The following is a 27,857-nucleotide window of genomic DNA, read 5'->3' as shown; positions in this document are numbered from 1 at the left end:
ACAGAAAACTAGCCCATGGGCAAACACCAGTCCCAGCCATTTTGCCTATGGCGACACATTGCTGACACCCTTTCGTCCTACCTGGCACGCAATTTTTTTTTTTTTTTCATCAGCTTACTACATCTCCATCTACAGGTATACTCCGCGAGCATCCATGCGGTGTGTGGTGGAGGGTGTTTTGTGCATCAGTGTCATTTCCCTCGCTTTGTTGTGGCATTCGGGTAGAGTTAGCGAGAACAACGATTGCAGTTATTCCTCAGTGTCACCTAAAATGTCTCTAATATTACCTTCAAGCTCTTTTCCCGAGATATACGTGGGAGAAACTAATCCTTACATACACTACTGGTCATTGAAATTGCTACACCAAGAAGAAATACAGATGATAAACGGGTATTGATTGGACAAATATATTATACTAGAACTGACATGTACACTTTCCTGAGAAATCGGTACCCAGAACAACCACCTCTGGCCGTAATAACGGCCTTAATAAGCCTGGGCATTCAGTCAAACAGAGCTTGGATGGTGCATGCAGGTACAGCTGCCCGTGCAGCTTCAACACGATACCACAGTTCATCAAGAGTAGTGACTGGCGTATTGTGACGAGCCAGTTGATCGATCACCACTGACCAGGCCGGCCGCGATGGTCTAGCGGTTCTAGGCGCTTCAGTCCGGAACCGCGCGACTGCTACGGTCGCAGGTTCGAATCCTGCCTCGGGCATGGATGTGTGTGATGTCCTTAGGTTAGTTAGGTTTAAGTAGTTCTAAGTTCTAGGGGACTGATGACCTCAGATGGTAAGTCCCATAGTGCTCAGAGCCATTTGTACCATTTGTACCACTGACCAGACGTTTTCAATTGGTGAGAGATCTGGAGAATGTGCTGGCCAGGTCAGCAGTCGAATATGTTTTGTATCCAGAAACGCACGTACAGGACCTGCAACATGCGGTCGTGCATTATCCTGCTGAAATGTAGGCTTACGCAGGGATCGAATGAAGGGTAGAGCCACGGGTCGTAACACATCTGAAATGTAACGTCCACTGTTCAAAGCGCCGTCAATGCGAACAAGTGGTGACCGAGGCGTGTAACCGATGGCACCCCATACCACCAACCCGGGTGATACGCCAGTATGGCGGAGACGAATACACGCTTCCAATGTGCGTTCACAGCCATGTCGCCAAACACGGATGCGACCATCGTGATGCTGTAAACAGTACATGGATTCATCCGAGAAAATGACGTTTTGCCAATATTGCACCCAGGTTCGTCGTCGAGTACACCATCGCAGGTGCTCCTGTCTGTGATGCAGCGTCAAGGTTAACCGGAGCCACGGTCTCCGAGCTGATAGTCCGTGCTGCTGCAAACGTCGTCCAACTGTTCGTGCAGATGGTTGTTGTGTTGCAAACGTCCCCATCTGTTGACTCAGGAATCGAGACGTGGCTGCACGATCCGTTACGGCCGTGCGGATAAGATGCCTGTCATCTCGACTGCTGGTGATACGAGGCATTTAGGATCCAGCACCCAGTTCCGTATTACCCTCTTGAACCTACCGATTCCATATTCTGCTAACAGTCATTGAATCTCGACCAACGCGAGCTGCAATGTCGCGATACGATAAACAGCAATCGCGATAGGCTACCTTCCGACCTTTATCAAAGTCGGAAACGTGATGGTACGCATTTCTCCTCCTTACACGAGTCATCACAACAACGTTTCACCAGGCAAGGCCGGTCAACTGCTGTTTGTGTATGAGAAATCGGTTGGAAACTTTCCTCATGTCAGCACGTTGTAGGTGTCGCCACTGGCGCCAACCTTGTGTGAATGCTCTGAAAAGCTGATCATTTGCATATCACAGCATCTTCTTCCTGTCGGTTAAATTTCGCGTCTGTAGCGCGTCATCTTGATCTTCGTGGTGTAGCAATTTTAATAGCCAGTAGTGTATAAAGGGAAATTTTCAGATCCGTCATCACTCAGCCGGAATCACTACCGATGGAAACATGAAATTTGACGAGGACGTTGTTCTTATATTGTAGGCACCGTCAGAATCCCCGATTCTCCTGAGAATTATACTACCATGTATAAAACTGCTTTAAATTCTAATTTCTTTACAAATGTGTTAAAGCAGTAAATAATTAACATTATGATGTTCAGAAAGGTTTGATATTACGTTTAAAGTTTGTTGGAAGCCGGGAAGTGCTCTCATTACGAAAAACTGAATGAGTATGATCTGGGTAATTTGCACCCAATTTGGAGCTAGTTCGTCACGCATATCAGAGTTACATGTAGTAGTGTATATAGATCCTGTCTGCACAGAGTGTTGCGAATAGGATTATTAGTAACGAAGTAATAAATTAATACGTTATGCCTGATGGTGAAGTTTTACTGCATGCCGTTTTACGCAGAACGTGGTTTTTTACTCATCTAAACGTACCTGGCGTCACATGGGTTGTACAATAATATAATTTTGCAGGTATATTCACTGATATATGTAGATACTGTCTGCAAACTATGTTGTGCATACAGTAGGGTAACGAAGAAGTAATAAACTGAAATGTCATGTATGACGCTGAAGTTTTAATGCGCGATCAGTAAATGTAGTGAGCTATAAAGTAGTTTTTTTTCCTCATTTTGTGGGTGACATCAACGAGAAAAAGTTTCGTGCAGGTTTGAAATTGAGTGTAAAGTTTATAGGAAGTCGCTAGGTAATCTCATTCTGAAACACTACATGAATATACTCCGAGTATTTGCGCGTTGTCAGTTAATTGCGCCTCAAAACACGCACACAAACTGTAAACTTGTCTTACTGTGTTAGCCGGCCGGTGTGGCCGTGCGGTTCTAGGCGCTTCAGTTTGGAACCGCGTGACTGCTACGGTCGTAAATCCTGCCTCGGGCATCGCTGTGTGTGATGTCCTTAGGTTAGTTGGGTTTATGTAATTCTAAGTTCTAGGGGACTGATGACCTGAGAATTTAAGTCCCATAGTGCTCAGAGCCATTTTAACCATTTTTTTTATACCACTTTACCTTTCACTACGAGTAGATTTCTGACAGGAAAAGTGGTACGGCAACTTCTAGGGCTCATAAGAAGGAATTTAAGATATAAATAACTAAAATGTCTGCAATAAACGATATTATAATATTTGATTTGTACATTTCATCAAATGAATCACGAATTATTGTTGTTGTTGTTGTATCCAGATCCAGCTACTGCCGGGTGTGGGTTGGTACTACGGATATTTGGCAAAGTTAGTTTTCACAGGGTGGCTGGACGCCCTTCCTGTCTCTACTCAGTACCGCCCCTGACGGAACTAAAGGGCGCGTCATTTATGAGGACGGACGAGTTTAGGTCCGTTCTGCGCACCTGACGTCACAGAACACAGTCGGCCAATGAACAGAGAACGACGTTGCCAGAGCTGGACTGCAGTGCAGAGCACGGACGAGTGTCTTCAGTTTTAGAAACGTTCAGGCATAAATAAAGTAACTGAACATAAGCAATGTCTTGGAAGCAGAGTTTCTTTTATAGAAAGTTTGGAAAAAGCGTTCTTTATACTAATTGCTTCATATTCTGTTAATTAATTAAACCAAACAAGCAATAAGCCTCCTAATTCTGGCGATAGCAAGGAAAGGTGTTTGTATCATTATCGCTAACCGCTTTTTCGCAATAAAGAACAGCGGTAATTGTTTATTTCCTATTGTACTTCGACGAAATGTGAATAATTCATAGTCATACCAACAGCGTTTGTCGGTATTTTGGGTGAGATTTTAAAGTTCTCCGGGAATTACATTGAATGACGAGCTGCGTTATCGTTACGTTTAAAGTGTATGGCTGCTGAGTGAAAAGTTGTAAGTTCAAAATTTGTTCGATGCTTAATATTTTCTTTATTTAAAAACAATATCGAAGTGTCTTGCTTCATCAATTTTAGTCGTTTGATGTAATTTTTTGAAATTTCTAGTGGTAACTAAAATCGACCATACGGAAAGTATACGCTATGGACGTTTACCTCTGCAAACTCTTCAAAATTTCGTTCAATGGTTTACTACATCTAATGCTGCACAATAACTGCGTTGAACATCGAAACAAAATTAAGTCATTTATGGGGGGGGGGGGGGGGAAGGTATCAGTGAAGAAGATGTGTAAAAATCAAATTTTTGGGCCAACTAGTTTTTGTGAAATCGAATGATAAAGTGTGTCAAAGCAGTCGGAACACCATGTGTCTGCGCATGCGAGCAGTGCAGTGTTGACAAAATGCGGGGAGAACGTCTCTGTAGCAGCGAAAGGGTTAATGCGGCCGTGGTGGCTTTACTTCATAAACTTCGCGCTCCCCCTTAAACGTAAGTTTGGCAACTATACTGTACTATGGCGCTGCTTCTCTTGGCGTGTACAACTGGCAACGCAGCAATATCCCGCGTCTGGGCGGGCATGCGCGAACCGCAAACATAAAAGAATTGAACTACAGTGTGCCCAAACTGTCTGCATCTACTGTAAACCATGAAATAGAGCGAACGGGTTTCAAATGTCCACGAGTCGTGTAACTGAGGCGAGACGTGGGGACCAGCCCGGTATTGGCCAAGTGGGATGTGGAAAATCGCCTAAAAACCACACCCATGTTGTCCGGCACACCGGCCCTTCGTCGTTAATCCGACGGGCTGGTTCGATCCGTTGCCGGCACGCCAACACGAGTCCACGAAGCAGCGCATTAGCGCTCTCGGTTAACCTGCCGCGTACGAATTATTATAAAGCATGAATTTACACCAAACGAAACGCAAAACCTATCATTTCTCTGAACTGAGAAAAACTAAGCTCTCCGCGGCTCACACAGGTATAAATCCACGCACACCCCACAAATTCCACTGAGCGCGTGAATTTGTGACCGAGTCGTAAGGCGCAGACGGTGGAGTTAGAAGCGTCGACGTTGACACATCACAGAACGGCAGCGGTAGGGCGACGGCTCGGTCTAATGGGGCACGTCTTCTCCTGGCTTCCCTCCTGAACACGTGCGAGAGCGCACACACACACACACACACACACACACACACACACACACACACACACGCACGCATGTACACACAGGAGGCGGCAGCGAGGGTTCAGGGGATCCCGTGCTATTCTGAGAACCGACCAGAAGACCAACTCGGGCTGCAGCGGTGTGAAATACAAATAAAAAAAAAGGAGGCAAACCGATGGAACTAGGTGGGAAGCAACGAGGCAGCGATAAACGGCGACAGCCGCCGTGGGGCCGGTAAACACGTGGGCGCGCCTAACTCGGGAAACGACTCACTGCAGTCACTAGGGCTGTTGATAAAACATCGACATCAGGACGCACCAGCCACATATCCATATAATCAAGCGACTTCTCACCACAAATCGATATAATAAAGGCAATGTCGACTCCGATATTTTTATTTTATTTTATAATATTTTCACAAATTTCGGAACATACACTCCTGGAAATTGAAATAAGAACACCGTGAATTCATTGTCCGAGGAAGGGGAAACTTTATTGACACATTCCCGGGGTCAGATACAGCATATGATCATACTCACAGAACCACAGGCACATAGACACAGGCAACAGAGCATGCACAATGTCGGCACTAGTACAGTGTATGTCCACCTTTCGCAGCAATGCAGGCTGCTATTCTCCCATGGAGACGATCGTAGAGATGCTGGATGTAGTCCTGTGGAACCGCTTGCCATGCCATTTCCACCTGGCGCCTCAGTTGGACCAGCGTTCGTGCTGGACGTGCAGACCGCGTCAGACGACGCTTCATCCAGTCCCAAACATGCTCAATGGGGGACAGATCCGGAGATCTTGCTGGCCAGGGTAGTTGACTTACACCTTCTAGAGCACGTTGGGTGGCACGGGATACATGTGGACGTGCATTGTCCTGTTGGAACAGCAAGTTCCCTTGCCGGTCTAGGAATGGTAGAACGATGGGTTCGATGACGGTTTGGATGTACCGTGCACTATTCAGTGTCCCCTCGACGATCACCAGAGGTGTACGGCCAGTGTAGGAGATCGCTCCCCACACCATGATGCCGGGTGTTGGCCCTGTGTGCCTCGGTCGTGTGCAGTCCTGATTGTGGCGCTCACCTGCACGGCGCCAAACATGCATACGACCATCATTGGCACCGAGGCAGACGGAACTCTCATCGCAGAAGACGACACGTCTCCATTCGTCCCTCCATTCACGCCTGTCGCGACACCACTGGAGGCGGGCTGCACGATGTTGGGGCGTGAGCGGAAGACGGCCTAACGGTGTGCGGGACCGTAGCCCAGCTTCATGGAGACGGTTGCGAATGGTCCTCGCCGATACCCCAGGAGCAACAGTGTCCCTAATTTGCTGGGAAGTGGCGGTGCGGTCCCCTACGGCACTGCGTAGGATCCTACGGTCTCGGCGTGCATCCGTGCGTCGCTGCGGTCCGGTCCCAGGTCGACGGGCACGTGCACCTTCCGCCGACCACTGGCGACAACATCGATGTACTGTGGAGACCTCACGCCCCACGTATTGAGCAATTCGGCGGTACGTCCACCCGGCCTCCCGCATGCCCACTATACGCCCTCGCTCAAAGTCCGTCAACTGCACATAAGGTTCACGTACACGCTGTCGCGGCATGCTGCCAGTGTTAAAGACTGCGATGGAGCTCCGTATGCCACGGCAAACTGGCTGACACTGACGGCGGCGGTGCACAAATGCTGCGCAGCTAGCGCCATTCGACGGCCAACACCGCGGTTCCTGGTGTGTCCGCTGTGCCGTGCGTGTGATCATTGCTTGTACAGCCCTCTCGCAGGGTCCGGAGCAAGTATGGTGGGTCTGACACACCGGTGTCAATGTGTTCTTTTTTCCATTTCCAGGAGTGTATTTGCAGTTTTACTTTTGATGGTGTAGTAGAGCATAATTTTAAATTCACTGTTTCAAGGAGTCTCACCACTTATTCACCTTTCCACGCCTAAAAATCGCTCTCTTTGACTGTAAGGAACAAATACACTTAAGATTCAGATGGCACTGAGCACTACGCGACTCAACTTCTTAGGTCATTAGTCCCCTAGAACTAAAACCAGTTAATCCTATCTAACCAAAGGACATCACACACATCCATGCCCGAGGCAGGCAGCGGTCGCGCGGTTCCACACTGCAACGCCTAGAACCGCATGGCCACTTCGGCCGGCTACACTGAAGAGCAAAAGAAACGGGTACACCTGTTTAATATAATGTATGGCCACCGCAAGCTTGAAGAAGTAGCGCAACACGACGTGGCATAGACTCGACTAATGTATGAAGGGGTGCTGGAGGGATTTGACACCATAAATCCAGCACGGCTGTCCATTAATCAGTAGCAGTGCGAGGGGTGGAGATATTTTCTGAAGAGCACGTAGCAAGGCATCCCAGATATGCTCAATAATGTTCGTCTTTGGGGACTTTGGTGGCCAGCGGAAGTGTTCAAACTCAGAAGAGTATTCCTGGAGTCATTCTGTAGCAATTCTGAACGTGCGGGATGTCGCATTGTACTGCTGGAATTGCCCAAGTGCGTAGGAACGCACAATGGGCACAAACTCATGCAGGTGATCAGACAGGATGCTTACGTACGTGTCATTTGTCAGAGTCGTATCTAGACGTATCTGGAGTCCCATATGACTCCAAATGCACACGTCCTACACAATTACAAAACTTCCACCAGCTTGAACATTCCCCTGCTGACATGAAGGGTCCATGGATTCATGAGGTTGCCTCCATACCCTTACACGTCCATCCGCTCGATACATTTTGAAACGAGACTGGTCCGACAAAGCAACATGTTTCGAGTCGTCAACAGTCCATTGTCGGTGTTGAGGGGCCCAGGCGAGGCCTACAGTTTTGTGTCGTGCAGTCATCGAGGCTACACGAGTGTGCCTTCGGCTCGGAAAGCCCATATGGATGATGTTTCGTTGAACACTTCGCGGCCGGCCTGAGTGGCCGTGCGGTTCTAGGCGCTACAGTCTGAAACCGCGAGACCGCCGCGGTCGCAGGTTCGAATCCTGCCTCGGGCATGGTTATGTGTTATGTTCTTAGGTTTAAGTAGTTCTAAGTTCTAGGGGACTGATGACCTCAGAAGTTGAGTCCCATAGTGCTCAGAGCCATTTGAACCATTTTTTTGAACACTTCGCGCGCTGACACTTGCTGATGGCCCAGCATTGAATTTGGAAACAATCTGTTGAAGGGTTGCAATTCTCTGACGTTGAACGATTCTCTTCAGTCGTCGATCTTCCCTTTCTCGCAGGATCTTTTACCGGCCGCAGCAATGTCGAAGATTTTACATTTTAAGATATTCCAGATATTCACGGTAAACCCGGGAAATGGCGGTACGGGAAAAAAAAAACCTACTTCATCGCTACCTCGGAGATGCAGTGCCCCATAGCTCGTGCGCCGATTATAGCACCACGATGAAACTCAAATCTTGATAACCTGCCATTGTACCAGCAGTACCCGATCTAACAACTGCTGTTGTTGTCTTATATAGGCGTTGCCGTCCACAGCGCCGTATTCTCACGATCTCTGTATGTGAATAGCACTGTCTTCAGGCCACAAGTGGCCCATCGGTACCATCCGACCGCCGTGTCATCCTCATTTGAGGATGCGGATAGCAGGGGTATGTGGTCAGAACACCGCTCTCCCGGTCGTTACGATGGTTTTCTTTGACCGGAGCCGCTACTATTCGGTCGAGTAGCTCCTCTGTTGGCATCACGAGGCTGAGTGCACCCTGAAAAATGGCAACAGCGCGTGGCGGCCCGGATGGTCACCCATCCAAGTGCCTGCCACGCCCGACAGCGCTTGACTTCGGTGATCCGACGGGAACCGGTGTGTCCGCTGAGGCAAGGCCGTTGCCCGTATCTGAATACGCATGCCTGTACCAGTTTCTTTGGCGCTACAGTGCACATGTGGCAGAAAAGAAAAAGTGCGATTCTACAGGAGGGGAGGATGTGTGGGCGTGTGAGCGGAGGTGGCGTCCCAGTGTGAACGCAATAACAATATTTGCAATTGCGATTTAATTTTTAACGCAGCTAGTGTGCTATTTCGTCACATCGGTATTCTTATACATAGATGCTGAAAATCATGACATTCGACTTTGCAGTGGGGGTGGGCGTGTGGAGGGAAACGCTGACGGAATCGGCGTTCGGCGCTACCAACAGAAACTGCATCGTTTTACTTCACCACCCAATTTCGGCACTACAACTAGTTTTCACACCCAAAGTGTCCCACCCCTGGTCCATTACACTCGAGAGCGCCCACTATTCAACAAATTGCGACACACAGACTAGAAATCTGGGTGCGGGAGAAAGGAGGCAAACCGAACTTAGAAGCGGTTTAAACAGCGTAAAAGAGGGACGAAAGAGTAGTCAAGGAGTTACTGTACGGACGGGGATTCGTGGGAGATGCCCGGTCCCCAACACACTGCTCGAGAGGTGGATTAAAACCTTATCACAGAGAATAAAAATCACTTTCACGGAGAAAACTGAGAATAAGTTCAACCAGAAATTGAGTCGTGCTCCAATTTTAGAGGCAATGAGTCCTGAAGTCCGTACCTAGCACGGACGGCCAAGAGGATGGGGGATTCTAAAAAGATATGAGCTCCTGTCTGCAAGGCGACTCGTTACATAAAAGGAAGCTATGGGTTCAATCTGATATTACCGCGGAGACAACACAGGAATGTGGATTCGTTATGGGAGAAGCGGAAAGACGAGCACCATGATGACGTAGTTTCCTGGATTGTGAGCAGTTCGGCGGGACAGCACCCCATATGAGAGGGCGTTCCATTTACGAGCGATCAGTGATCTCGAATTACTTACACTACTGGCCATTAAAATTGCTACACCGAGAAGAAATGCAGCTGATAAACGGGTGTTCATTGGACGAATGTATTATACTAGAACTGACATGTCATTACATTTTCACGCAATTTGGGTGCATAGATACTGAGAAATCAGTACCCAGAACAAACACCTCTGGCCGTAATAGCGGCCTCGATACGCCTGGCCATTGAGTCAAACAAAGCTCGGATGACGTGTACAGGTACAGCTGACCATGCAACTTCAACACGATACCACAGTTCATGCAGAGTAGTGACTGACGTATTGTGGCGAGCCAGTTGCTCGGCCACCATTGACCAGACGTTTTCAATTGGTTAGAGATCTGGAGAATGTGCTGGCCAGGGCAGCAGTCGAACATTTTCTGTATCCAGAAAGGCCCGCACGGGAGCTGCGACATGCGGTCGTGCATTATCCTGCTGAAATGTAAGGTTTCGCAGGGATCGAATGAAGGGTAGAGCCACGGGTCGTAACACATCTTAAATGTAACGTCCACTGTTCAAAGTGCCGTCAATGCGAACAAGAGGTGACCGAGACGTGTAACCGATGGCACCCCATACCATCACGCCGGGTGATACGCCAGTATGGCGATGACGAATACACACTTCCAATGTGCGTTCACAGCGATGTCGCCAAACACGGATGCGAACATCGTGATGCTGTAAACAGAACCTGGATTCATCCACAAAAATGACGTTTTGCCATTCGTGCACCCAGGTCCGTCGTCGACTACACCATCACAGGCGACCCTCTCTGTGATGCAGCGTCAAGGGTAACCGCAGCCATGGTCTCCGAGCTGATAGTCCGTACTGCTGCAAACGTCGTCGAACTGTTCGTGCAGACGGTTGTTGTCTTGCAAACGTCCCCATCTGCTGACTCAGGGATCGAGACGTGGCTGCAGGATCCGTTACAGCCGTGCGGATAAGATGCCTGTCATCTCGACTGCTAGTGATACGAGGCCGTTGGGATCCAGCACGGCGTTCCGTATTACGCTCCTGAACCCACCGATTCCATATCGTGCTAACAGTCATTGGATCTCGACCAACGCGAGCAGCAATGTCGCGATACGATATAACCGCAATCGCGATAGGCTACAATCCGACCTTTATCAACGTCGGAAACGTGATGGTACGCATTTCCCCTCCTTACGCGAGGCATCACAACGTTTCACCAGGCAACGCCGGTGAACTGCTGTTTGGGAATGAGAAATCGGTTGGAAACTTTCCTCATGTTAGCACGTTGTAGGTGTCGCCACCGGTGCCAACCTTGTGTGAGTGCTCTGAAAAGCTAATCATCTGCATATCACAGCATCTTCTTCCTCTCCGTTAAATTTCACGTCTGTAGCAGGTAATCTTCATCGTGTAGCGATATTAATGGCCAGTAGTGTAGTGAGTTAGTTACGTGTTCATTTGATCAATAGCACGTATATACCGTTATGATGTGGAACGTGTCAAATGCACAAAAAATGCGGACAGGAAACAAGAGTCTTCCTTTTTTTTTTACATTACAGTGTTATACCTAAATATTTCTGTTATCTATCTGATTCCCTTAAATGGCACAAAATGGATATATTACATCCTCAGATTTATTTACTCATATTCAAGAATTCATCTATGGTATAGAAGGAGTATTCAAGCAGGTATGATTTCAGTTTGGTTTTGAAACTACTACTGCTGTCTGTCAGACATTTTATTTCATCTAGTAATTTTTCAAAAAGTTTTATAGCAGCATATTTTAACCCTTTCTGCCATTGGCATCCTTGCTCACCCCTCTCCCTCCCCCTGCCCCTTCTTCCCCTCTCGGCAGGTCCCCAGAGTCATACATCTTACAGACTCGCACACCTTACGTAGACATTCGCGCGCCGGAAATCGTCGCCATCGTTTCTTGTGTGTGTGCCTTCGTGTTTGTGTTTAGTGTTCGCCGTCACGCTCCAACGTTCACGTGTGCCGTCGAAATCATCACTGTCTGTGCGCCGTGCCAACGGAGAGACGTCTACAGACGTTAGAGTAACCTCTGCCGTGCCACAGGGGAGTGTTATGGGACCATTGCTTTTCACAATATATATATAAATGACCTAGTAGATAGTGTCGGAAGTCCCATGCGATTTTTCGCGGATGATGCTGCAGTATACAGACAAGTTGCAGCATTAGAAAATTGTAGCGAAATGCAGGAAGATCTGCAGCGGATAGGCACTTGGTGCAGGGAGTGGCAACTGACCCTTAACATAGACAAATGTAGTGTATTGCGAATACATAAAAAGAAGGATCCTTTATTGTATGATTATAAGGTAGTGGAACAAACACTGGTAGCACTTACTTCTGTTAAATATCTCGGAGTATGCGTGCGGAACCATTTGAAGTGGAATGATCATATAAAATTAATTGTCGGTAAGGCGGGTACCAGGTTGAGATTCATTGGGAGAGTCCTTAGAAAAAGGAGGTGGCTTACAAAACACTCGTTCGACCTATACTTGAGTATTGCTCATCAGTGTGGGATCCGTACCAGGTCGGGTTGGCAGAAGAGACAGAGAACATCCAAAGAAGAGCGGCGCATTTCGTCACAGGGTTATTTGGTAAGCGTGATGGCGTTACGGAGATGTTTAGCAAACTCGAGTGGCAGACTCTGCAAGAGGGGCGCTGTGCGTCGCGGTGTAGCTTGCTCGCCAGGTTTCGAGAGGGTGCGTTTCTGGACGAGGTATCGAATATACTGCTTCCCCCTACTTGTACCTCCCGAGCAGACCACGAATGTAAAATTAGAGAGATTAGAGCGCGCACGGAGGCTTTCAGACAGTCGTTATTCCCGCAAAACATACGCGACTCGAACAGGAAATGGAGGTAATGACAGTGGCAAGTAAGGTACCCTCCGCCACGCACCGTTGGGTGGCTTGCGGAATATAAATGTAGATGTAGATGTTTCAGTGCATTTGTCGTCGAGTATGAACGGCTCCGATTTTTTGTATTCTATGTTTACTGTTTTTTGCCCGTCACTGTGTCTATTACGTATCTTCTTTCTGTTTTATCTTTGTGGACACGAAGGCTGAAGAGCAGCGTAGCAAGCTGCTGCCGCCTACCTGATGTACAGGTATTAAAATTACAATAAAGGAAAAAAAAATGTTAGTCCCGCATAGTTTCCTGCTGTCATGTCGACAGGAGTGACACCATCAGCAGTCGACCAATGGATAGCATATTTTAAATTTACATTATATTAGCTGTTGTATAATGGAGTCCTTCTGACGGATATTTATAATTTCACAGTGTAAACGCCCCCTACGTCGAGTTGAAACCGGTTGGTTCAAATGGCTCTGAGCACTATGGGACTCAACTGCTGTGGTCATCACTCCCCTAGAACTTAGAACTACTTAAACCTAACCAACCTAAGGACATCAGACACATCCATGCCCGAGGCAGGATTCGAACCTGCGACCGTAGCAGTCGCACGGTTCCGGACTGCGCGCCTAGAACCGCGAGACCACCGCGGCCGGCTGAAACCGGTTGGCGGTATAATAAATAATAAATGCGATGAAGACTGTTTATTGAGATAGCTGAGATGTTGACGGAGGTGACAGTAGAACTGTTGGTGCGGGCCACCATTAAACAAGTGGGACTGAGTGGCAGGCAGGCGGCTCACCTCCGGCACGCAGCAGCGCGGCCCGGGGGCGGCGCGCCCCTGCTGGAGGCGGGCCCTGCGGCGCCGCCGCACCAGCTCGGCCGCCGCCTCCGCGCCGCCCCCGGCCACGCCCACGGCCTGCGCCGCCGCCTGGCGCTCCACCGCCGCCGCCAGCCGCCCCCGCTCGCAGCGCCACCAGCGCGCCGCCGCCCGCAGCGTGCGCCGGACGCGGCCGCCCGCGACGCCGCCCCCGGCGCCGCCCCCGGCCCGGACTCCCAGCCGGAACTCGCAGTACTCGAGGTCTTCGTAGTCGCCGGTCGACGTCACCGTCAGGCTTTCGTAGTCGCCGCTGTCCTCCCAGCAGGCGCCGTCCGGGCTGCGGGACGCCGACTTGTACGCCTCCGTGTCGCCTTCCGTCTCCGCAGAGCCTTCGCGACTCGAGAACACCGCTTTCGTCGACTCCCCGTCGGTATCCGCCAAGTTCCGCTCGGTCCCGAACTTCTCTCGGCCTTTCTGGGAACCGTCGGCAGCTTTCGTGTCCTCCCGCCCGTCTTCGGCCATTTCCGGCTCCGTCTGGCTTTTCCCAGCCAACTTCGGCTCTTCCCGGTCGGTGTCGGCCGCCTTCGGACCTACCTCACCCGTTCTCGGCTCTTTCGGGAACTCCCCGGCCGACTCCGGCTCCTTCCGAACCGCGCCGGCGATTCCCGCACCTAACTCGTCCAATTTCGATTCTGCTACATCCTCCCCAGCACACTTCGCCTCTTTCTGATCCACATCGCCATCTGCCACTCTCTTTCCTGCAATCGTCACCACCTTCACTACCACACAACGCTGCTCGGCCTCTTTTACACTTTCTCCACTATCTTCCACAATCTCCCCCTCACCCCTACACACTTTCACCAATTTCTGTGATCCCTCATCACACTTCCCCACATCAATCCCTCCAAGCACCTCACTCTTCTCCACTTCATCAGAGCAGCCCTCAGACTTACCTCCCTTCGGTGACCTCACACCGGCCACGAAGTCTTCAGTTATATTGGTGTACCTTCCAAGGTTTTTCCCCACATCACTCTGCAGTAGACCACCTCTGTCTACTTTCGTACCTCCATCTCCAACTTCCTTAGAATAGTTGGCAGCATTGTCTGCATTACCATATAGATGAGCCGTCTCCTGATTGCTGCAAGGCAGTTCGGCATCACCACACTCTCGTGTATTACTTGAACTGCCGTTTGGGACTGTGACTGACGCCACATTCGTCTGCATTATAACCACCTTTGTGTGACTCCGCGGTATCTCGTACAGAGAAGGCTGATCCTCACCAGCTGGTTGTCCACTACCACCATTTGAAGTTTCGGCCCCATTAGATGTGGTATCATCAGGCACTGCTATCTTGCTTGCAGCCTTTCCTGGCCTCCTCAACTTTTGCAGCACGGTGGTACCATACCGGAGTGTCCATTGGGAAAGACCGTTAACTTTGTCGGCAGCATTCGCCAATGTACGTTTCTCTCCAGTGCGGCCTTCTGTTGCATTCGGAACCCGCTGAGGTACTTCTGGTGGGTCGGGCCGTGCCTCTGCCGTTAGATCGGTCTCCCGTTCAGGTCCGTCGGCGAGTACCAGTCTCTCGTACTGCGCCCCGTCGGTCACTTCTTGCCGAGTTTGTTGGAAAACTGGTGACACCTTCAACTCCTCATAATCAGGTCCGTCGTCATTATCGTAACCTCTGTCTCCTGAAGCAGCAACGTTCAAATATGGCGAGCTCGCCTTTCTACCCTCGAGAGATGCCGACAGGTGACTAAATCCAGCTCTAGACGTCACACTTTGGGAAACTTCTGGGACCGTCCGGCTGCTCATAGAGGACCCCGGACGTGAGCACTCGGTGTCGGTCACTTTCGACACCTGTCTCAAGGAGCCGATTTCCTCGTACCCGGGAAAGCAGTTCGAGTAGCGCTGGTTGTCCCTACAGAAGTCCACAGAGCTCGGCATCGTTTTGCTCCTCAGTCGCGGCGGCTCCACCAGACTTGTGCCGTTTTTGGAATTCTTCACCACCTTGGCATACTCTGGTATTTTGATCTCTGGTGGGTCGTCCCCCAGTGGAACGGTCTGTCCCAGTTCTAGGCTGACCGACGTTCGGAATGTCGTCACAGTCGCCTGAGGATCTCCCGGAGATATCTGGCTGTCTCTGTCGAGGTCTTCCTTGCTGTTGCCGAAGAAGGAGAAGTTTATGTTGGGCATCTGGGCCATTTCGTCCCTCGCTGGGCTGGCCGAGGTGCTTCTCCTACTGCCAGAGCCGGACCCGAAGCTAGCTACGCTTCCTGGTGGTGGAGATGCCCCGCCGCTGGGGGCGCTGGAGGCGCCATCCCCAACTCTGGCGCTGTCCGTCGTGGCGCTGCCGTCGCCCTCACGTGACTGGTAGGTGGAGGTTCGCTGGCGCGCCCACCAGGGCACAGAGCGGCGCCACCATCGCTTCTCCTTCGTCATATTGCACCCAACTTTCTTGTTGCAAAAGCTTCCTACCACAAATTATTATTTTGTTACCAGCTATTGAGACAGCTTTCAGAACTTCAGTTGTGCACTCAAAACTCCATCTACAACACTGAATCTATTTTAAATACTGTGGCAGGTCTACCCTAGAAGTATGAAAATGCCCCAGTTACATCAATGAATTTTGTTGTTCTTGTCGATATTACTGGCTTAATATATGCAGCTACACAACCGATCTTCATTCACTCTAGTTCTTTTTGAATGTACACCACGATGTTCTTCAAATAACCTTGGATTCACTCGAATATGAGATGAATTTCAAGTACTTTATCCAAATAATTATTTTATATCCTCTTGAGGCCTAACAGAAATTGTTCTTCTGTTACCAGCTATTGAGACAGCTTTCAGGAACTTCAGTTGTGCACTCAAAACTCCATCTACAACACTGAATCTATTTTAAATACTGTGGCGGGTCTACCCTAGAAGTATGAAAATGCCCCAGTTACATCAATGAATTTTGTCGTTCTTGTCGATATTACTGGCTTAATGTATGCAGCTACACAACCGACCTTCAATCATTCTAGTTCTTTTTGAACGTACGCCACAAAGTTCTTCAAGTAACCTTGGCTTTCCTCGAGAACGAGGTGGATTTCACGTACTTTTTCCAAATAGTTATTTTATATCCTCTTGATACAAACCGGTATCACAAACAGATGTTGAAATTACTCCATTACGTCCTCAAAATGCACAAGACTGATTTAAGAATTACACATCTGATTTATTGCTTCACATGAGGTTTTTCACCAGCATAATATCCTCATGGTATGTACACGACTAAAATCCGGTTTTCAGCTGCAGCAAATGTATTATAGCATTGCATCTTCATTTAACATAAAGCATTTTTTCCCAATGACTGAAAATTTGCTATCCACACATCCAGTTTCTTGGCAGTGAATCCTTAATGTCTTTCGCGACAGGAGTTTTAGGTGATAGTTATAATGCAAGTTTTACGTTCAATGTTTGATGACCTTTGAGATCTTCTATATTCTTTTCCAGTCTGGAATCTCACATGATCAGCTGTTTGAATTAACTCACAATTTTCGCATGATAGCTTCGAAACTTGCTACGTTGGTTTACACATTTTTGAAATTGTTCTTCACTCACTTTTTAGCTTCCAGGTGTTCTTCATACATACCACAAAGGATATTATCGTCTAGATGCAGTTGCACTTGTCTAGCTTACCTACTAATATCTTACAGATTCATTCAGTGCCAAAGTGTTCAGATAATGAAATGCACTTAGGATGTTCATACCTATCAATATTAAAAACTTACCAAGAGCAGGTAGTATTTCAGAATATGTAATTTCAAAGCAAACAATACGCCGCCATTTCTTGGGTGCTTTCTATTTCAACTTGTGTCAGTGGACGTAACTGGTTGCTAGCCATAACAAATTCGAATAGTGATTTATGTCGAAAAATTGCAGGCGGCTTTCCTCTTAGCTTCCCACTTCTCTTTGCACTTCTTTTAACCCGGGCTCCTCTTCTCAACCTGCTTCTCTTTCAGCAGTCTTCGTCCACATCTAAGATTGCCCAGATGACGTCCTTGACGTAGTTGCGAAATCTGAAAATACACACCTTATAAGATAACATTCTTTTCATTGAGTTGGTAGCACTGGCCATTTCCTCCCGAACCTTATGACGTGTATTGGAAACTCGGAATTTGTGACACGCTGCTAGTAATAAATTTCTTTTTAATCTGTAGCCACTCACCATGCAAAATAAATTGTCCGATTATTTGATGAAAACGAAGTACAGGGATCACAGGATTGACTTAAAATATGAATCGACTCTTGCAGACTATAATCAGATATGAAATTATAATGGAATCTAGACCTTCAGCTGCTTACAGGCATTGATAAATATGGACGGAGATAGTTGAAAAACGTGTGCCCCGGCCTGCAAATGTGGTGTGTGGACAGGAAGTTGGAAAGTGTGGGTCTCAAGTGGAGTGGTGCAGAGATACGTCCCTGCACTCGCAGTCTCTTCTGTGTTCTCGGTGGCTCAGCCGGTTAGAGCGTCTGCCGTATAAGCAGGAGGTCCCTGGTTCGAGTCTCGGTTGGGGCACATATTTTTCAACCCCGTTGATATTTATGAAAGCTTGCAAGCAGCTAAAGCTCTAGATTTCATTCCTCTAGAGCTGCAAGATCACCAATGATATCTCTAGAGATACCGTCTTCATATAATCAGATATGATCACCCAGGTGATGGACAACAGGTATGCACTCACAAGTATGTTTCTTCGATATCTCAGATGTCTTCAATAGCAAACTGTACCAGTGTTAGGTTCATCCGATCACTATACCTGTAGCACATATAATATCCTGTGTAAGGTGTACGAAGACGTGTCAGAAACTACAGGGATTTATTCCTGAAACCAAAATATTAAAGTTTATACGAACATGGATCCGAAAATCCTTCGTTATGGCAGGAAAAGCGAAGAGAGTCCAGCGATATGCAAAGTACACCAATAGCAAGACCTCTACGGCACAACTTCACTTCAATGCGCTATGCCAATGGTGAGATTAACGATGACAACGCCGCTAAAGTGGAGTTAGTAAACACAGGTTTCCGAAATTCTTTCACCTCAGAAGATGGAGTAAATATTCCCGAATTCGAATCAAGAACAGCTACCAACTTCAGTAACTTAGAAGCAGATATCCTCGGTACAACGCACCAGTTTAAATCAATAAAGGCAAATCTTCTCGACCAGATAGTATTCCAGTTGGGTTCTTTCAGAGTATGCTGTCACAATAGTTTAGTACTTGGCAATCATATACGAACGCTATCTCGATGGAAGATCTGTACCTAAAGACAGGAAAATTGCACAGGTCACAACAACAGCCAAGAAAGGAAATAGGAGTAATCAGATGAATTATAGATGCATATCGCCGACGTCGAATTGCAATAGGACTCTGGAACAGAACTTTACAAATTACCTCGCAGAAAACAGTCTATCGGCACACAGTCAGCGTGGATTCAGAAAATATCGTTCTTGTAGTACACAACTAGCACTTTATTCGCACGAAGTTATGAGTGCTATCGAAACGGGATGTCAAACTGATTCCATATTTCAAGACTCCCGGAAGGCTTTTGACAATACTCCTTACAAGAGGCTTCTAATCAAATTGCGTCTTAATTGTGCTACCGGATTCGTAATTCCTGTCGCCTAGGTCACAGTTTGTGGTAATCGACGCAAACTCATCGTATAGAACAGAAGTAATACGAGGGTCGTTTGCAAAGTCCGTGAAAAAATAAAAACTACTTACGTGTTTGGGGTAAGCCTTTTTTTATTTTTCGACACAGTCTCCTTTTTAACTTATACACTTCCTCCAACACCGTTCTAATTTGTTGATCTCTTCCGAATAATAGGAATTGTCCAAGTCTGCAACATAGCTATTAGTTGCTTCCATCACATCCTCATTTGAATAAAATCTTTGTACTGCCAACCATTTCTTCAAATTGGGGAACAAATAGCAGTCCGAGGGAGCCAAGTCTGGAGAATACGTGGGATGTGAATCGTGTTGGAATCTATTTTCCAATAATTTTGCGACCACAACTGCTGAGGTGTGAGCTGGTGCATTGTCGTGATGGAAAAGGACTTTTTTGCTGTCCAAGCGCTGGCGTTTTTATTGCAGCTCGGTTTTCAAACGGTCCAATAATGATGAATAATATGCACCAGTAATGAACAGTTTTACCCTTTTCCAGATAGTCAATGAAGATTATTCCTTGCGAATCGCAAAAGACAGTCGCCAAATCCTTTCCGGCCAAAGGAATGCTCTTCACCTTTTTTGGTGCACATTACCCCTTGGTAACCCCCTTGTTTAGGTTGTTGTTTGGTCTCAAGACTATAGTAGTGTATCCATGTTTCGTCCACAGTGACGAAACGACGCTTAAAGTCCTGTGGGTTCTTCCTGAACAGCTGCAAACTATCCTTGCAACACATCACACGATCCCGTTTTTAGTCAAGCGTGAGCAAACGCAGAACCCTTCTTGCGGATAGCTTTCTCATGTCCAAATGTTTATGCAAAACATTAGGTACCCGTTCATTCGAGATGCCCACAGCACTAGCAATCTCACGCACCTTAACTCTTCCGTCATCCATCACCATATCATGGATTTTATCCATGATTGCTGGAGTCGTAACCTTCACAGGGCGTCCAGAACGTTCAGCCCATATGGCCACTACGAAAATTTTGAAACCCCTTATAAACTGTTCTAATCGAAGGTGCAGAGTCACCGTAATGTTTATCAAGCTTCTCTGTAGTCTCCTGAGGCGATTTGCCTTTCATAAAGTAATGTTTAATCAGCACAAGAAATTCTTTTTCGTTCATTTTTTGACAATCACTCGACTTCCGTGATTCACGCGAATGCCAAACACGAAGAAATTGACCAATATGGCTGAAACTTGGTGTGTGTTCATTCCAAAGATGCTACTAACTAATCATGACCTCGATACTATCCGGTGGTGCCATCTCTCGGACTTTGCATGGACTTTTCAAACGCCCCTCGTATATAGCCCTCCCCAAGGAAGTGTGTAGAACGTCTGCTTTTCCTAATTTATGTAAACGGTTTAGAAGACAATCTGTACCTCTAACTTTGTTAGCAGAGGATGCCGCCATTTATCGTCATCAGTAGATCACAAGCAACTGCAAAATGATTTAGAAAAGGTATCTGTATGGTATACTGCGTACCCTAGATAGGATGGCTCTTCCTGGCCACTGGTCTGGTAATGCAGGATATGTCCTACACTATTAACAAACGGTGAAAACACAACAAAAACTCTTGATATTACAAACTTCAAATTCTGCGGAAAGCACACACACACACACACACACACAGCGAAGTCCCGAAAACACGTGACAATCCTGGTTTAATAACGACAACATGCGCAGAACGCAATGCTCACTCCAGAGATATTTACTCTATGAGTGCCACCAATGACACTGCACATGACATTGCCTGTTAGTGATGCATGTCTGTGATGCCACGTGGAAGCAATTCAGCACGTTGCACGTCGGATGTCACGGCTAGTGTGAGGACGGCTTTGCTGTTCTTGGCCGTAGGAGCGCGGATTCGAAACGGACACATCGAACTCTGTTATTCCGCCGTTGGCTTGCTCGATCAGCCAGAACATTGACGGAGCAAATACCTGCGGTTTTCCGTGCAGCCGCGTCTGTATTCGTCGTTAGCGAAGGTAACGAGGGCGGCCGATGCAAAACGTCCAGCAATGGCCTGGGCGAATGGTGAAGTCGGCGTCTGAAACTGTGGAAGCCGTGTAGCCACAGACACAACGGCGCGAAGGAGCAGTGAGTACGTGGAGAAACGGTACGAGGTGAGTTAAAAACCCAGCATCCGGCTGCTGTTCGTAATTGGACTGTGGACGTGCGGAACACAGCATCCACGATCCGGGCAAACGGCGGGGAATGAGGAAGAAACAGAACAGTGGCAGAGGACAGAGCGGTAATTGAATGCGGGTTTGTTAGGGATTGGATTTTTGTGTACAGCAGAAAAAGAAGGCCGAGCCGGCAGTAGAATGGTGATTTCTGCTAGTAGATACGACAAAGCGGTTTGCTTTCCGTTTTCTGGAAGGAACAAAGGCAGCAACGTTACGGCCAGATTTTGAAGCTCACGACGGAAACGATTGGTTTCTTTCTTTGTGACAGTGAGGTAGGTAGGTAGTTACTAGCATGTTGCAAACATTACTTGCACTACCTTTACCTTAATAATATACGACGAATATGGTAACATGGTATTAGCCTGTGATAAAAGAGTGAACTATTTCATACGACTCGCTGTTTTAGTATGTTGTTGTTGGCAATAACCTATTATCAAAAAGTTTGGCTTCTGGACCACGCGACGCCAACGCATTTTCAAACGTGTCGTGAAACGGAATGCCAGAGAACTACCTGAGTCTAGCTACAACCGTTTATGCAAAGTTAGCAGTATAAATGGTTGATACAATAAGTCAGCAAGTCTTATACTTTTTAAATAATATTTATTGTAACGAATTTTATTAGTAACAGCAATATTGCACGGCAAATATTAAGAAATAAGCTTATGTTGATGTCAGACGTTTTCGAGCGGTTCTAGGCGCTTCAGTCCGGGACCCCGCGGCTGCTACAGTCGCAGGTTCGAATCCTGCCTCGGGCATTGATGTGTGTGATGTCCTTAGGTTAGTTACGTTTAAGTAGTTCTAAGTTCTAGGGGACTGATGACCATAGATGTTAAGTCCCATAGTGCTCAGAGCCATTTGAACCATTTTTATTGGCAACTAGTTTCGATGTTGTTACAACATCATCTTCAGACCCATACTTCTTGACAGTATCCGTGTGTGTGTGTAACTCTGCAGAGTTACTACCTGCCTTGCGCGTGGGACACGCCTACCTCACCACTGACTGACGGATACTGTCAAGAAGTATGGGCCTGAAGATGATGATGTAACAACATCGAAACTAGTTGCCAATAAAACCAACACCTTAATACAGCTGGAGGAATTACGTCATTTTTTTAACATATATTATACCAGCTGACGTCCCAAGTCGTGCGTTTTATTAGTTATGGATATATGAAGAATTATTTTGTAGGACCATCAGTTACGAAAAACGTAAGAGATCCTAAAGGAGTGTCACGATCTAGAATATCAAATAACTTGGGTAGTCCATAAAAAATAGCACTTCGCATTTTCCATGTGTGTTCTGATACGGGCCTACTCGTAGACATCGCTCACCATTTGATGCCAAATACTGGACATGCAGGATTTTCATCGTGAGTAGTAAGCCTATAGACGTCGTATAAGTACAGGGTGAACATAAACTCCACTTTCAATTATTTACTGCACAAGAACCAAACATTGTACAGATATACGTATTCTTGAAGAGAAACCTCGAAACCTTTTTTCATATACACGGCCACAGTGTAGTTTGGTAATTTGCCGATAGTGAGCGCTAGTAGCAAACATGGCGAGTTGAAGTGCGGAGCGAGTTTTCTGTGTGTTGGAGTTCGACAAAAACAAGTGTGCCACAGTTGTTGAGGGGATGTTTAGAACCGAGTACGGTAAGAAGACACAAGCTAGGACGGCCGCTTACCACTGGCACAACAATTTCGTTACGACGGGTTTCTTGTACCTGACAAAGAGAAGCGGACGTCCCAATGTGGGTGAAGTGAATGTGCGCGTATGAGAGCCATTCATGAGTCCAAAGAAATCGGTGCGTCGTGCATCGAATGTTTGTAAAAAAAGCTTTCAGAGCTTCTATTCAAAATGCAATATGTGTGCCATCTGTACATGTTTAGTTCTTGTGCAACAAATAACTGAAAGTGTTTCCGAACTTTATGTACACCCGGTATTTACCGGGCTCTGTGCACTATGGAACCTAACATCTGAGGTCATCAGTCCCCTAGAACTTGGAACTACATAAACCTAAGGACATCACACACGTCCATACCCGACGCAGGATTCGAACCTGCGACCGTAGCGGTCACGCGTTTCCAAACTGTAGTGCCTAGAACCGCTCGGCCACCACGGCCGGCATTTACCATTCACACTAAGAAGCGATATGAAATGTGACCGTCACGTAATATCAGTATTGGGCTAGGTGAATGGAAGCCTTGGATTTAATGCAGAAGTTATGAGAAAGGGGGGTGTATTTTTACGGGAAGTGGCATACAACACGCTAGCACGACCAGTTCTACATCTCCGCAAGCCACTGTGCGGTGCGTGGCGGAGGGTGCATTAAAATTGCTACACCAAGAAGAAATGCAGATGTAAACGGGTATTCATTGGACAAATGTATAATACTAGAGCTGACATGTCAATACGTTTTCACGTAATTTGGGAGCGTAGGTCCTGAAAAATCAGTACCCAAAACAACCACCTTTGGCTGTAATAATGGCCTTGATACGTCTGGGCATTGAGTCAAACAGAGCTCGGATGGCGTGTACAGGTACAGCTGCCCATATACAGCTTCAACACGATACCACAGTTCATCAAGAGTAGTGACTGGCGTATTGTGACGAGCCAGTTGCTCGGCCACCACTGACCAGACGTTTTCAATTGGTGACAGACCTGGAGAATGTGCTGGCCAGGGCACCAGTCGAACATTTTCTGTACCCAGAAAGGCCCGTACAGGACCTGCAACATGGGGTCCTCCATTATCCTGCTGAAATGTAGGGTTTCGCAGGGATCGAATGAAGGGTAGAGCCACGGGTCGTAACACATCTGATCCGTTACAGCCGTGCGGATAAGATGCCTGTCATCTCGACTGCTAGTGATACGAGGCCGTTGGGATCCAGCACGGCGTTCCGTATTACCCTCCTGAACCCACCGATTCCATATTCTGCTAACAGTCATTTGATCTCGACCAACGCGAGCAGCAATGTCGCGATACGATAAAGCGCAATCGCCGGCCGAAGTGGCCGTGCGGTTCTAGGCGCTGGAGTCTGGAACCGCTAGAGCGGTACGGTCGCAGGTTCGAATCCTGGCTCGGGCATGGATGTGTGTGTTGTCCTTAGCTTAGTTCTAAGTTCTAGGGGACTCCCGACCTCAGAAGTTCAGTCCCATAGTGCTCTTAGCCATTTGAACCACTTGAACCATAAAGCGCAATCAAGATAGGCTACAATCCGACCTTTATCAAATGGTTCAAATGGCTGTGAGCACTATGGGACTTAACATCTGAGGTCATCAGTCCCCTAGAACTTAGAACTACTTAAACCTAACTAACCTAAGGACATCACACACAGGAGTCGCGTGGTTCCAGACTGTAGCGCCTAGAACCGCTCGGCTATCACGGCCGACCGACCTTTATCAACGTCCGAAACGTGATGGTACGCATTTCTGCTCCTTACACGAGGCATCACAACAACGTTTCACCAGGCAACGCCGGTCAACTGCTGTTCGTGTATGAGAAATCGGTTTGAAACTTTTCTCATGTCAGCACGTTGTAGGTGTCGCCACCGGCGCCAACCTTGTGTGAATGCTCTGCATATCACAGCATCTACTCCCTGTCGGTTAAATTTCGCGTCTGTAGCATGTCATCTTCGTGGTGTCGCAATTTTAATGGCCAGTAGTGTATACGCGCTGTAACTGCAAGTGTTTCAAATTTTTTCGCATTTTCGGAAGCACCATTTTTGACTATTATAATTTGAAAATGGATCCCGGCCCGAAACTAGTCATCGACTGAATAAAAAAAAAAAGGGAAAATTGCAACTTTGAGCCGATTTTTTGTTGCAATGGTTAACAGTTCGTAAAATTGTTAGACGCCACATCTGTCAAACTACTCTATATAATCGTTTCTTGGATAGCAGTCGAGTTATACGGACAGGAAGAGACGTGGGTCATTTTGTAAGGAGAGAACGTGACAATTTTGCATACGGCAGCGGTCGCTGCGGTGTATTTGTTACGCTGTCACGAACCGTGCGGCACTGTATTTTTCCGCCTGGCGGAGGCCTATATTTTGTTCCGTTCCGGCGTGGGGAGTCGCGAGTGAGACAGGAAGTGGGGACAGCGAAGTACACCGTGGGCTGGAGGCACGGGAAGAGGAGCGGTAAGGGAAGGAACCCTTCCCACAGCTCGGCGGCACAGCTGGCTTCACTTGGCAGTGCCGGGAGAGATCAAATTTTCCGGGCGCCAGCTGCTCCTAATTAAGTGCTAGCTAGCGTTACAGGCGAGCCATCCCGGGTCAGGTGGCGACACGGACCTCGCAGTAAAGTAGCACCTAGCACTGCCGATATTTTTAAAAGGTATAGGCAATCCGATTTATCGACAGTTACAAAAATATAATTTCCGGCCCTCGATACAATGGCAAGTTATCGATATATCGAAGGAAAATATACCCACATATCGCTCTATAAAAATATCGGCTGTACCTTGTTGATATGCTGCCTGTTTTAAGGTGCTTCAAAATGTTCAAATGGCTCTGAACACTATGGGACTTAACATCCGAGGTCATCAGTCCCCTAGTACTTAGAACCACTTAGAACCTAACTAACCTAAGGACATCACAAACATCGATGCCCGAGTCAGGATTCGAACCTGCGACCGTAGCAGCCGCGTGGTTCTAGACTGAAGCGCCTAGAACCGCTCAGACACCGCGGCCGCCCTGTAGAGTAGTATATCGAAGTACTGTACATCAGCATGCTAACAGCCTACCTATCCCCTTGGAGTGAGAAATGAAAGAAAAACACTTAATGTGAAAATTTGTAAGTTAATAATGGGACTTTGTGCTGATGAAAAGTTTGTATTGGAATACTTTCTGGGTCGACTGTTGTGTTGTTAATTGGCAACTGTGTACATGGCGCGGCAGCCGTTGTGGCCGGGCGGTTCTAGGCGCTTCAGTCTGGAACCGAGCGACCGCTACCGTCGCAGGTTCGAATCCTGTTTCGGGCATGGATGTGTGTGATGCCCTTAGGTTAGTTAGGTTTAAGTTCTAGGGGACTGATGACGTCAGATGTTAAGTCCCATAGTGCTCAGAGCCATTTCAACCACTTTGTACATGCTTGTTGCCATGAATACTTCATTCCAGTTAACCTTTCATACACATATTTTTTAAATTTGTTAGGCTATTGTCCAAATAACCCTTTTCTCATGCTGATGTACGAAAACTGCGTGGTGAAGCTAAACGTTGCAGATTCGTTTGGTAGCGCTGAGCGTCGATTACGTCAGCATTTCCCCTCACACGTCTGCGCCCGCCGCAAAGACGAATCTTGTCATTTACACTGTAGTTCATAATTTTCAGCAACTGTTGTAGAAAAATTCCGTCGTGTAGAACCACACGTTTTGTCACTCCATGAACAAGCGTACACTATGTGAGCAAAAGTATCCGGACACCTGGCTGTAAATGTCGTACAAGTTCGTGGCGCCCACCATGTTGGAATTCAGTATGGTGTTGGCCCACCCTTAGCCTTGATGACAGCTTCCACTCTCGCAGGCACACGTTCAATCAGGTGCTGGAAGTTTTTCTGGGGAATGGCAGCCCATTCTTCACGGAGTGCTGGACTGAGGAGAGGTATCGATGTCGGTCGGTGAGGCCTGGCACGAAGTCGGCGTTCCAAAGCATCCCGGAGGTGTTCTATATGTTTCGGGTCACCACCGTAACACCAGCGCCTCCGAATTTTACTGTTGGCGCTACACACGCTGGCAGATGACGTTCACCGGGCATTCGCCATATAGACACCCTGCCATCTGAACGCCACATTGTGTACCGTGATTCTTCACTCCACACAACGTTTTTCCACTGTTCAAGTGTCCAACGTTTACGCTTCTTACTCCAAGCGAGGCGTCCTTTGGCATTTACCGGCTTGATGCGTGGCTTATCTGCTGCTGCTCGACCATGAAATCCAAGTTTTCTCACCTCCCACCTAACTGTCATAGTGTTAATGTGGATCCTGATGCAGTTTGGAATGCCCGTGCGATGGTCTAGATAGACGTCTACCTATTACACAATACGACCCTCTTGAACTGTCAGCGGTCTCTGTCAGTCAACAGACGAGGTCGGCCTGTACGCTTTTGTGCTGTATGTGTCCCTTCACGTTTCCACTTCACTATCACATCGGAAACAGTAGACCTAGGGATGTTAAGGAATGAGGAAATCTCGCGTAGATACGTATGAGACAAGTGGCACCCAATCACCTGACCACGTTCGAAGTCCGTAAGAAGCGCGGAGCGCCCCATTCTGCTCTCTCACGATGTCTAAAGGTCGCTGATATGTAGTACCTGGCAGTAGGTGGCAGCACAATGCACTTAATACGAAAAATGTTGTTTTTGAGGGTCTCCGGATACTTTTGATCACATAGTGTACGCTTGTTCATGATGTGACAAAACATGTGGTTTCGACACCTTAAGAATTTCCTCAGGATGACATTCGGAAGATGTTCG

General features: G+C 47.5%; 1 protein-coding gene and 1 pseudogene across 1 annotated transcript in view; both read right to left on the bottom strand.

Annotated features, from left to right (window-relative positions):
• The window catches only part of LOC126295026 (uncharacterized), a 115,465-nt gene that overhangs the window by 28,869 nt on the left and 58,739 nt on the right, over positions 1-27,857 (bottom strand). The window contains exon 2 of the mRNA XM_049987277.1: positions 13,649-17,549. Within this exon, the coding sequence (XP_049843234.1) occupies positions 13,649-15,924 (2,276 nt within the window). The 5' untranslated portion in view covers positions 15,925-17,549. The remainder of the gene's footprint in view (positions 1-13,648; positions 17,550-27,857) is intronic.
• LOC126295514 (5S ribosomal RNA) lies at positions 8,744-8,861 on the bottom strand (annotated as a pseudogene).

This window comes from Schistocerca gregaria, chromosome 11 (assembly GCF_023897955.1).
Source record: "Schistocerca gregaria isolate iqSchGreg1 chromosome 11, iqSchGreg1.2, whole genome shotgun sequence".
In the NCBI taxonomy this organism is placed as follows: Eukaryota; Metazoa; Arthropoda; class Insecta; order Orthoptera; family Acrididae; genus Schistocerca; species Schistocerca gregaria.
The sequence above is the reverse complement of the archived record's forward strand: the minus strand, read 5'-3'. Positions and strand labels throughout refer to the sequence as shown.